Here is a 13100-nt window from a genome sequence, read left to right on the forward strand (position 1 = left end):
GGCAGAAGTTGTAAAAGGGATCTTATATCATAATACCTGGATGCTCGGACATCCCCCTTTCTCCGAATGCCTACCCAGGATAATTCCAGTGCCCAGTAGAGGGAGTGCATACTGCATGCTCGGCATTTTTCTCTACGCCACCTTTATCCAAAGCCAGCCGTCATCTCAGGCTGTGTTGCCAGGTAAACGTACTACAACAGCAATACACGAGAGGCACTTCGAATTAATTCTTTACTTTATTTAGATTAATTATTATAGAAGTATAATTGTAATTAGCGGCTGAGGTTGGTGTTTAAGTACAAATTCCTGTTTCCAGAGCTGTAATGCTTTTGTAGGAACAACTTCACTTACGGCTAAAATGTTCCTTTAATATTTTTTGCTGCTTATAAATAGTTTCTTGTGTTAATGTCTTCCTTCTTTTCTTAAAATATTAGGGTGGGTTTTCTTTTTTGTTTGGTGTCTGATTCACAGCTGATTAGATGCAAACAATCTTGCAATTTTAAAAGTTGTGAGAGGGCAAGTGTATACATATTTTAGATCACGCACGTTACCTTTCACATCATTTCAATAAAGGATTATCTATTAGGATAATACGTGAAGTTCTCACATTGTTAATAGGAATGTGGCTCATTACCTACATTTTGTACACTTAAGAGTATGTTTAGCTCTTAAGTAATTGCCTTTGGGAAGCTGTAAAAGGTTAACTGCTCACGCTGGCTAAAACTTGGACAGGTAGAAGCTAGTAGGCAATGTGATGGGAGAAACATCCTGCTCATTTGTCTGTCAGCAGAGTGATGGTTTTACAGGCCTATTACATTTTGAATTTTTAATTTCAGGTTATATTAACAACCAGGGATATATAGTTTTTCATTAGCTGTCTTCATTACTTTTTGTTTCACCTTTCCTTATCTTCTGTCAAATCTAAGCACGCGTTCGGATCTTGATTTATTCATGTACTTAATTTTATCCATGTGAAACATCTGGTTGAATTCAATAACACCATTAATAATTAGATTTGGAGAAGTCTGTCCTTGTGTTGTCCAGAACCTCATCTGATCCTCAAACCTTACTGCAACGTCAGTCAGATTTTTTTTTCTGAAAAAATAATATTAGTAAATTGTTACAATTTAATATTTACAAGTTAAATATTTGTTGGTCACAACTGAGTCTTAAAATATTTTAATACATACAAAAGATTAAAATTTTAATATGGACTAAATTAAGTCAAGAGCTCTACCAATTACTTGACTGCCAGACTATTGCTGATTTCCGCCGTGTCCCCCCTGTTTCTTCAACTACAGCTTGGCATTTTATCAGTGTTAATGAGTTAGGTCTATCTAATCACTTTGTGCCTTTATCACCAGCACTTTTGTAAGTCTGTCTTTTAGTTAAGTTAGTGCTTGCACAAACTCAAAAAATCACACCTGAATTTTAGATCAAAAGCAAAGGCTTTTTCTTCAGAAATAAATGTGTTGGGAATAAATAAACTTCAGTAACATTTGTATGGTCAAAATGGTAGCGCAGACTACACTTAATTTTTTTTTCATTTTGTCTAGCTAATAATTATCAAAAAAGCCAGGTCAACCGTTACTGTAAAAGTAAACACAAAATATGACATAAGTCATGCAGATGCTTATGCTTCCTCTTCCCTCCTCCCCATTTTAATTGTCACGTGATAATTATTTCTATCTGGGAAACGTCCCTTTGGTAATAACTTTTCAGCTAAAAGAGCTTTTAATGTTTTTTTGGTGGTTTTTTGTTTGTTTGGTTGGGTTTTTTTAAGTCTTACCAGGATGTAGGACAGGTACAAAACAAAGCACTGTAAAATTAACCCTCCAAACATTATTCTCTTGTTCAAGTGCCTAATCAGGTATTGTCATGGCTTTGGGTTTTTTGGTTTTTTGTTTCCCTAGAGCGGAATGTTGCCGTGGTCTATTTTACGCTTTGCTCTGGCTATGCAGCCTGCCGCTGTTACAAAGTTATTAAAAATATCTTGTTATGCAGATCTAGCCATGAATTCTTAAAGTTGTCACTGTGACGACCTCTGATCCCTATCTGATGCGCAGGTCGCACAATGCAATTTGGAGCTCTTCTAATAGAGTGTAAAATAAAGTAGGATGTCTCTATCATCAAGTTAACCCTTATGTTAAGTATTTAAGTTTTTCAGGGCGAAGGGTCATCTCCCTTGATTCATCTATGAATACTGAGCAGTGTGTACTCTGTAGGTAGTAGATATAAATTTGCTTCCTGCTTTTTATCCATCCTACCTTGTAGGGGGAAGCAGTATATTGAAGTGAATTGACTGCGTTTGTGAGGTTCATAAAGGTGTATTGCTAAATGTGTATTTAGAAAAATGGGAAAGGAAGAAAATTTTCAGGCTTCAAACGCATGCTAAAGCATTTAAATTTAGTTAATGCAGTGTAAATGTATTTACTTCTAATGATACCTTTATCCATAAAATCCCCAGTCAGGAATATATGTAAGGTTATGTGTGTCTTGCATAGGACATTTTGTTGACTTGTTCACGGTGATAGATCAGGTTTATTTAACTGAGATGTATATTTATCTGTTAAAAATACAGCATCTGAAATAACTCTTAACAAATGCATAGCTCAGATACACTCACAAATGTGATTGCAGAAGTAAGCTGCAGTTTAGTTACTGATTTTACAGTATGTGTGTGTGGCCTATATCATCAGACAGGGGCATATATATATTGGTGGTGGATACAGAGATTTAGTAGCATGAGTTTGATCTGATGTAAGCGATTGGTGGTAGTCCATCAAATGTAGTAGGACTTTTGCATGAATGAGTGCTAATGGGAATCTTGTTATATCACATTTAGATGAAAATGGCATTTCCTAAAATTTCATAAAGAAAATTACTAGTAATGAGAATTCCCCCCTCCTCCCACACACACCCCAGCTGAAAATTTTAGCTTTTATCATGTATAGGCCTCTGAATCCTAAAGAAATTAAATAATTCAAAATGTTGCCTAAAATACTTCAAAGGGTCATAGGAATACTGTTCATCATCTCTATAGATAACATGGAATAGTTGAAAAGCACTGGAAAACCTAAAGACTTCTCTGTGGAGGGGGAAAGAAAGAAGTGTTTTTGGTTGACCTTTGAGTTATTAGACCACAAAACAGCTTTCTGGTGTAGAAATGGATATAGCCAGCCCTGAACCTCACTACAACCTTAAACAATGGCTTTAAACAATTTCATCTGGACTGGTGTGCAGGGAACACGGTGTAGAGGAAAATGGTTAGTCCCAAAAGGAGGAGGGAGGGGTAGTTCAAGTATAGTGGCTGTTCAGGGTAACACTTGTGACCTTGACAGAGGCTCTACGACTGCTGCGTGCTTCTTCGGCGACAAAAATGAGGGGTTTCCCACAGCTTCTAGGAATGGAAAACATCTCAGTAACTCTGGTTTGGGTACATTCCTGGCTGCTCATGGAGTCTAAATGTGATTTTTCCATCACCTGGCTTGTAACTTTGCTGGCTTCATCACACCTCATTCTTCAAACCTGCAGACCTGCTTTTATGTTGAGAGGAATGAAAAACTGGGTAGCACTTTATAGAGTTTCCTTACTCTGTTATCCATGAGTTAAGAAGAAACTGAGTTTGGCTTTCGAGGCACAAGAAACATGAGCAACGCTATTTTACGCCTGCCTCTTCTCTTGTTAAAATGGTTTCATCTATTCTATAATTCTTGAAACATTAAAAATTAAATTCTACCAGGTATTAGTGTGTTACACAGTTACCAAATCCGCTTCTTAGCAGGCAGGGTTTTTGTACAGGTTGCTGTTGTGCTCCTTGTGGGAGCTGAACAGGGAAGCAGGTTATGTATTTCGATGGTGACTCTGCGGTTGGTTTAAAGATGATCTAAGTGCAAACTGCAGTTGAAAGGGCCAGGCCTGTCTGTATTGCCTCCCCTGATCATTCCCAGTGCCTGCCTTGTGCCAGCAACAGAGCTCCTGTTGTACCAGGGACCTGAACTGACCGGACCCTAATCCAGAGAAGAAGATTCTGTAGCAGCATTAAGCCCAGATTGTGAGACTGTCCCTTTCAGTAACTGAGTGAACTCAGGTAATGCAGATCCAATTATGAAGGTCAATCTTTACTTAATCAGAGTCAGACTGATGGAGTGATACGTGATTAGCTCATCTGCCAGTGTGAATGAAGAACTGGATGAAAATAACATACCAGAAAATACTGTTAAACTATAGTAATTTCTTTTACTATAAGATGGAGTGCCTGAATTGCATGGGAGAAGTACATTCCTGTAAGTCCAAAAGTAAGATGTAACCTTTATTTTTGTGTAAATATTACATGAAAACATTTAAGGGCTTAACACGCAGTACAGTTACTCTTGATGTTGGGAAACTTTTATTAGCACTAATAATGAGAGGTAGCAGACTTCTGGTTTAGCTCTCTGGGATGCATGGAAAGGTGTTGTTAAACTTGGAGATGTTCAGTAGTTTAAGTAAAACTGTTACACCTCCCCTGAATGTGGTATTCATTTGATGAAAAATTGGGATTTTGCAAGAGAGCTTTGCTTTCCTAATGTACTTTCTTAAGGCTTAAGAATATTCATACGACCAAGTACTGTTGATTGTGGTGGATGGTAGGAGCCCAAGTAGTGAGATATGAAAATGGATCTGAGCACGCATCTTGAGTGGTTATTGCTAAAGAAATACTAAACTTGCTTTGCAATATGTTCCTGAGATAATAGTTACGTTAAATGCACCAGTTTTCCAGACTGCCTTTATTTGCTGTCCAGTATGGAGCTGTACATGCACATGCTAGTCCATTGGGTGTGCTGGACATACTAATTTCATCTGAAACAATGGTTAAATAACATCCAAGATCTTTTGAACTGTCTTGCACTTTAAGACATGCTGGTCTTTTCGAGTAGATTTCTGCTGCTTTTTGTTAAAATCTCTCCTAAGTTTATCTGGGGCCTCGAGCCCGCTAGGGTCGAGAGATGCAGTAGCTGCTAACAGAGAGTGACACAGGTCTTGTGCAATGCGCCTCACCACTATTGACCTTCAATGTACGTGTCCAAACCCTGTTTGTCACTGGGTGGATTGAAGAGGGCTTTGGCATAAGTCTTGAGTAAACCTCAAGCTTGCACCTCCAGGACTGCGTCCGTACTCATAGACTACAGCTCTTGTACATTGCACTAAAGAAGAAACTGGTTCATTGGGTAGTTTATATTGCTAAAGCAATTTGGAGCAAGGTACGCTGGTTCTCCAGCATTGTACTTAGGCTAACTGTGGGGCTGGAACCCTTCAAGCATTTTTACTAACTTCTGGAAATTATGAAATCCTGTGAAAGGTGCATTCCTAAATAACAGTGAGACTGTCCACGTAGCCGATGTGCTGTTGAGCAACTACAAATAGAATGAACGGTGATACTTTTACTGGTAAACATAAAATGTGATTTGCCTGGACCACATATCTAATTTGCAGTCATCTAGGTTTTGAATTTATGCTCAAATCAACGGAGCAAAGGGGAGGGAGTGTGTGTGGGAGGTCCCTATAAATATAGCTCTCTTAGTAGTTTATGTTTTCCTTGTGTTGCACGCAGGAAAACTCAAGCATGGTTCTGAAATCTGTCAAATTGCCAGCATTTATTTCCTCTTCATCCTGAGCTGGATAATATAAAAGAACGGAAAAGGAGGAACTTGTAAAAATCCTTACCTGCAAGATACACTCTTTGACTATTCAGTTTTTATTACTGGCACTGAAGAAATTATTTTCACCCAGTCAGTGTTTGCTTACATAGAATATCCCCAAATTTCATTTAAGATGACTGAAGCATGTTTTGCATTGCAGTCAGGTAAAAAATGTATTTGCTTAGGGTTGCCCCTTTAACTAGGTTCTATGGCAATAAATATTCTGGTTCCCTAACCAAAATCTTCTGCCTCTAGAAAAATATTTAGTTGGCTTTGAGTAGATGCACATGAGATATTGGCATGGTGGAATAATTTGCAAGATCTTCCAGTGAGGGTATTAGCATATAAATAGCAGATGCAATGACGACCATCACAGCTGAGTACATTTAATTTTTAGTTTATAAGATAGAATGGGTTTTTAAATGCATAGCCATCAAGCCTGCTGAAAGACAAATGAAGTTTAGAGCTCACTTGTCTGAAGATGCCTTACATCATTTTTTTTTTTTTAAAAAAGGGAAATGGACACGCATAAAACTGAACAAAAGTGATTTCTTGGGTGAAAAGTAATTGAGATTGCAAACCAAGTTAATTAGACCATGCAAAATTTATTTAATGGTCCCAGCTGTAGTTTGTGAGTGGTGTTTTAGTAAGTAGATACGACTTCTTCATGTGCTATCTTTTCTCTTCCTTCTTTTTCTAAAATAATTAGTACATTCCATACATCTAGTCCTATAAACAGATTGCATTGTATATTTAAGTAATTTTATTGCTTGCTTTAATTATTATTGCAGAGGCTCAGGTTTTTAAATCCTCGTAACAGAATGTAGCAACTAATTTTTATAAATCTGGGAAAAGGACCAAAGGCTTTTCTTCACATCTTTCCAAGTGTTGTGTGGTGGGTGGAGGGGTTTTTTTGCATTTATTACTGGCTGGGGTGGATGAGCAAGGCATTTAGCCGGAGCAGTGGTTGGGCTGAGCTACACTAACAGCTGGAGGCTCTTGGAGCGTTGACTCCAAAGTAAGATACGATTGCTTTTCTGCTGGCATCCAATGTTTTTGAGGTATTTTTAAGAAGATGGGGACTGCCAAGGAAACATCTGTTTTTTCAAGGGTTTTTTTAATGAGTTAGGGAGCAAAGGGTTTGACTGCACTTGTCTAGCTGAAAAGTCAGCACTATTTTAAGTTTTAATGAAAATTAGGAGAATTGAGGATACATTGTACTAACTGGTTACAGTGAAAATAATGAATGTGTATTTTTCTGTGTCCGCGTTTGTTTTTTGTAAATGAAATTTAATTTTTATTTGTAAATAAATTTAGTCCAAGAACCTGGAATTTGTCTAGCTAAATCACCGTGAGGTATCTGGTCAGGAATACTGCCACATTTAAAAAAAACAATCAAACAAACAAAAAACCCCTATACATAGTTTTGCAAAAGCATGATTAGGTAAATGAATAAATAAATAAATATCACCATTATAGAGCAGATTAATACTGAATGGAAAAAGTTCCCTTCTCCATGCATCCAGAGGAGCAATGATGGTGCAAGTAGCCTCTGATGTCTGGGCATCTGGTTTCCCTTCAGATGCACCATCCTCCAGTGGCAGAGAAGGTAGTTCAGCCTTCATCTCCAATAACACTGCATGCTGCGTTAGTGGCTTCCCACTTATTACCTGATGATTAGAATGTATTTGAGAATGGGACCTTTTTTCCCTTGCGCTCTTTGACAGGTTGTTGTGAAACAAGCAGTTGCACGACCACTTGTGGTAGAGATATTTAGTTCTGTATACTATAAGAAAAGCTTTTCATTGTAGTATTTATGACTTGAGCTTATGCCTTACTTCCCCTCAGATATGGCACGCTAGAAATGGCATATTGCTTCTTTTTGTCATAGTCTTTTTCTTGTTTGCAATACCTAACCACTCATTCCTAAAGGAATGTAATTTACTAATTTTTGTCAAAGTGTCATCTTAAATTTATTTCCTCTGATTTAATTGTGAATTGTTGATTTTTTTTTTTTTTTAATTGAATGAAAAACTTAACCTATAGTGGAAAAGTAGATAAATAGGTGGCTGAACTTTCATACTATGTCTGGAGACCTTGCTTTGGAGGTTTCTTCGTGTTTGAAAAGTGGAATTAAAAAAAAAAGGAAAAGATACCTTTCTGACTAATAATGTTGCTCATGATCTCTCCTCATTTCTGCAGAAAGGGCATGGTACAAAACAGAATAAATGGGATGGTTCTGACGAAGTAAATGAGATGTAACTACCCACTACTACCGTGCAACTTTTTGAGTTTCCACCAGTGATGACTTAAAATATTAAAAGTAAAAAGATAAGCAAGTAATCCTGTTAAAGATTGTATCAAAATAAAGGCTCTATATCTGTTTGAAGGGAAAAGGGGGCTTAATTTCTTATAGTTAGCTAAGCAGTTAATTTTTTTACAGGAAATCTAAATTTAATAGAAGACCCCAGGGAAATTCAAGGGTGTGAACAATAAGCATAATATTTTATGAAAATGACCCCCATATTTAAAATCTGGCATTATATGTTATGCATTGTAGCACCAAGTCCACATCTACCTTTTAGAAAATTAAAACACATAAATTCTGTTTAGTGTTTGATATGCGCTGCACTAGCTGAAAGCCATAATGCCCCTAAAACCTTGGGTTGCTTTTCACCTTTCATAAATTCCTGGGTAGATTCTATACAAAAAATAATTTTCAGCTCCGTGGCTCATTGTTATTCAAACTTGATTGATCGTCGTCATTTACTCAGTGAGGAAGTTAAGTGCTCCTGTCATTTCCGAAGAGTATAATTGGGACGTTTCACAGGTCAGCGGTAGTGACAGGTTTCCCTTTTGATTAGTGTTAGACTGATAACAAAAATTACAGTTTCCTATGATTAATGTTTTCTATAGTACTTGAATGCGCAGCTCATGGATTGTACCTAAACAAAGTGAATTTGCATCTGATTATGCCTTTTCTCCGTCAGGCTTTTCACGTGCTTTAAAGTTTTAGACCGTGCAGGTAATACAGCAAAGTTGCTTCTGATACAGTTTTCAAGTTGAGGATTAGTGAAGGCCGCTGAATTTTAGTATATTTATGTAAGAGAGCTATGTGCCCCCAGCGGCATGTGAGGATGTTAGGAGAAATTTCAGTTAAAGATGGTAGTCTTCTGAAGTCCTTCTAGTCCTCTCAGATATGCTATGCACGTGAGTACTTGTATTATACCCACTTCTTATATTTTAGGTATATTCTGGTGATTTAAGTTAAATGATCACACTGAACTGAGTTTTCCTGTACTAGTTTGACATTATTTCTCAATTCCTTAAACTTGTCGCTGTGTATTTTCTTATAGACAACTTCTGAGTTAAAACTGCAGAAATACACCGAATTTACTTTCCCTGTTTTAGGATGTGAAAACTAGTCAGTTTTTGCATAACAGCGCGAAGCTGTAGACCAGGATCATCCATGGCAAGTTTCAGCTTGGTGATGTCCTTTTCAATAGCTAAAAGAGAAATGGAACCTGAATATGGAAAATACGATGTTGCCCTGCTTCTAGCTGGAAAAGGGAGGAGTGGATGTTATCTGCAAATTTAATTAAATTGCCCCTGAGAGATAAAAAGGGGATGACAACACCAGCAGAATTTTGAAACCAAAATACAAATAAACTTCAATCTCTAGCCATCATCTATTGTGCAGAGGACAAAACCTGATGTTTTTCTTTCCAAAGGCCATCGGGAAGGTCTTCTGAAAGTTGCAGTTTAACGCAGATGTGCTGCGCTCATGTCTAGTGCCTTTAACAGCCTGTGGTTAGGGGTGGAGTAGTTGACCCGTTCTTTGCATTAGAACTCTGGTTTCTGCTGCGGACGTCAGGTGCGCTCTCGACCATGCCGGGTAGGGCCTGAATTGCTTCTTTTTTTTAGATAAGGAAAAATGATTGTAGTGGGAAACAAAAAGTAAACTGGGGTGCAGGATGCTCCAGCAGGCCTGAAGGCTGGCAGCTCTGGAGGTCGTGATAATTGGGCTGAAGGGACTACGTTGTGGTTGTTACCTTTTGTCAGCAGCGAGGTAGTTTCAAATGTGATTATGCTTGGACTTTATTTTAAAATGAAGACTAATTAGATCTTCGCTAGTAAGAATGCGGTAGCAAATTTACCGTGTTGTTCAAAACAGTAAATTTTGGTGGTTTTTTTGTTGTTGATTGGTTGGGGTTTTTTTCCACTGGAACTGCAACTTTCTTAAATCAAAGTAGGTTTTTTTTAACAAAGGGAAGAATTGTACCTCTAACTTGCACCATCTATTGATTATATGTTAAAGTGTATCAATATGTACATTAATATAAAATAATTTTCTTCATTAGAAATTAATTCAGTCCAGCTTAAAAGTAATACTGACCAAAAAGAAATGCTGATTTAAAAAAAAAAAAATTCTTTTAAGTATTTTACTTATTTTAAATTTTTTTTTAGCTATGTTCAGTAAACAAAGATTGGTTTCTAGGTTTTTTGTCTTCGGAGTATATGTATGATTTAAAGAAACTCAGCTGTGCAGCTGTGACACGAGATTAGAGTAGTGAATTAAATTGGGAAAATTTTGCTGCAGGCAAAACCTGCAGTATCCTCCGGTGCTTGTAACAATGAGTAGTTGATATGAATATCAACGTAAGTCAGGTGCAGTAAGAGAAGTAAAGAACACGGCTGAAACCAGTAAAAATGATGGCATTCCTTATCTTATTGCTTTGGCTTGCTGCAGTGAAGTTGAAAAAAGTGATAGCCCATGGTAAGGTTGGTTTTAGTGGATACCCCTTATTATTTCTTAGACTTCTAAAAATGCTTGGTGAACATACAGTAATGTGCTAATTAGGTGGTTGTTAAGAATTAGGTACCTCCCACGGTGGGCAAAGGAAGTAAAGCATAAAACCTTCATCATTGCTGCCTTTTTAGGGTAGTTGGCATTTGCTGTTTTAAAGCGCTGATAGTACAGGCAATGTCTGAGGTGGCACAGATTCTTTTAGCTTAGTTTGGAAGAAAAAAATAATTTTCAATTGTGGAACAATCTTAAAAAAAGGGTAGAGACTTGGTGGCACATATACAGTAGTAGCTAGCTGAAATGATATATAGGAAGTCACTTAGGTGAATGAATCACCCTGTTGGTAGGAACTCCAGTTTTAGTTTCCAGCTAGTCATAGATACTCAGTTTCAGACTGCAATATAGACCAAGTGCGCTTTTAAAAAAACCCTCATTTTATTGGTATTGACCATAGCAATGTGTCAATACCAAATTAGTTAAGAAGTGAACGTATCAATTTTTTTTTTTTGTGCTGTTGTGAAGAAACACAGTGAAATGCTGTAGTATATACAGATCTGAATATTCTTAATTTGGTCAGTATTAGTTTGCCATTCCATCAGCTTCCCCTCCTGTTTGCCTGCTCTGGTTTTGAGCTACCATTCAACATGCCGCAGATTATTTGAGTGCAGCTAAATGAGTAAAATCAACCAAAGGAAAAGAGAGGAGGCTACAATGTGCTCATCAAGTCCAAATCTTGATGTTATTTTAAGATTTTTTGGTCTTATTTTATAGCTTCACACTTTCTCATAGTTCACCAACTGCATGTGTTCTAATGGATAAAAGGGGCTTTAAAGAAGCCCTTAGGATAGAGTATGGCTTTAGAGATAAAATGCTAAGCAAAAGCTTAATCTCAGATAAAGATTAAATACATAATTAGGGAAATACTTTTGACATAGAACAGTCTCAGTAGGGCTATCAAGATGTCTGTGAAATATTTTCAGTATGAAGGGAAATGAAATGCAGTCTTCACATCTAAAAATATCAACAAAAATATCTCCGTAGATGAAAGCCTCAGATGACAGTGACGACGAGGACGATGAATTTGTGGAGGTCCCTGAGAAGGAAGGTTATGAGCCCCACATTCCAGACCACCTGCGTAAGGAATATGGTGAGTTTGTCCAGCTGTGACAAGCTTTATCCCTGTGTGTTACTGCTGCACTAAAGTAAATAAACAGCCATTCTGAAGTAATAAAGTGATCAGCGGTGTGGGTAATCTCTGGCTGCTATGAGGAAGTCATTACATAGATAGGGGAGCAGCGATTGGGTCTAGATAAACAAATACTTTCTAGGAGCAAGAGCAACTGAGACGAGAAGCTTATTTCATTCCATCATGTTCCACTGTAGTTTAGAGCCAGAAGCGGCACCATGTATGCTTGTAAGTGTGCTAAACACATACTTACTGAGAGTGAAGGGATTGCAAAGTAAAGCTATAAATGAGCCTGAATGTTAGAAATACTGGTAACAGTCTGGTGAGATGGGATATGGTTTTGTACTATCACCTGCGTTAAGAGCAGTTGGAGATGCGCAGCCACTACCTCCCATAGGGTGGCCAACTTACAGCTCAGAGAGAAGGCTTTTTTTTTGTTTGGGTTGCTATCACAATATGTGAAATGGAGCTCTGCTTTCAAGTGCAGAACTGTAGCCACTGAGCACATACCAAATGACAAAATATAATCTTGTCTTCTTGTATTGAATTCTAAAGATACTCTTTTTAAATAAAGATATACTTAGAATGCGTGTTTTGCAAAATCAAGAGGGGAGTGACTGAGGGAAGTTCAACTTAAATAATTTAATTTCAGGCATTACTCCTTGTCCTTTGTACACACATCTTATTAAGCATCTGTGGCTTTGCCTCTGTGTAGCAGTGTTTATTTTAAGATCAGAAGATCTCAATACACTGTAGAGAAGGAGCGGGTAGCTACCATCACATAGAAGTTAAAAACCTTGCATGCTAATAAATTTCTTGCTCCTACATTTCTGCATGAGTATTTGTGTAAGACTAGTGCTGTGTTATGCCTCTTATAATCCTGTTCATGTTTATTTTTAACTTTACTGTGTTTTGCATCATAAAAGTCAAGCTGCAGCTATTACTTGTGTAAAACAAATGTTTCTTTTTGCTGAAACAAGGGGATGTTCCTGTGTGTGACTGTGGTGGGTTGGCCCTCGCTGGAGGCCAGGTGCCCACCAAAGCCCCTCTATCACTCCCCTCCTCAGCTGGACAGGCATGGGGTCCTCCCTGGGCTGCAGATGGGTCTCTGCTGCCCTGTGATCCTCCACGGCTGCAGGGCACAGCCGGTCTCACCATGGTCTGCACCACGGGCTGCCAGGGAATTTCTGCTCTGGTGCCTGGAGCACCTCTGCATCCTTCTCCACCGACCTTGGTGTCTGCAGAGCTGTTAGAATCACAGAATGGTTTGGGTTGGAAAGGCCCTTAAAGATCATCCAGTTCCAACCCCCCTGCCATGGGCAGGGACACCTTCCACTAGACCAGGTTCCTCCAAGCCTCATCCAGCCTGGCCTTGAAGCTTCCAAGGATGGGGCATCTACAACCTCTCGGGGCAACCTGTTCCAGT

At 38.2% G+C, this 13100-nt stretch overlaps 1 protein-coding gene across 1 annotated transcript in view; it reads left to right on the forward strand.

Annotated features, from left to right (window-relative positions):
* UVSSA (UV-stimulated scaffold protein A) overlaps positions 1-11635 on the forward strand; it is a gene marked incomplete at both ends in the record, with an annotated part of 23936 nt that extends 12301 nt beyond the window's left edge. The window contains one exon of the mRNA XM_010161979.1: positions 11530-11635. Within this exon, the coding sequence (XP_010160281.1) occupies positions 11530-11635 (106 nt within the window). The remainder of the gene's footprint in view (positions 1-11529) is intronic.
* Positions 11636-13100: the final 1465 nt, after the last annotated feature.

This window comes from Eurypyga helias, unplaced genomic scaffold (assembly GCF_000690775.1).
Source record: "Eurypyga helias isolate BGI_N326 unplaced genomic scaffold, ASM69077v1 scaffold14162, whole genome shotgun sequence".
Classification (NCBI taxonomy): domain Eukaryota; kingdom Metazoa; phylum Chordata; class Aves; order Eurypygiformes; family Eurypygidae; genus Eurypyga; species Eurypyga helias.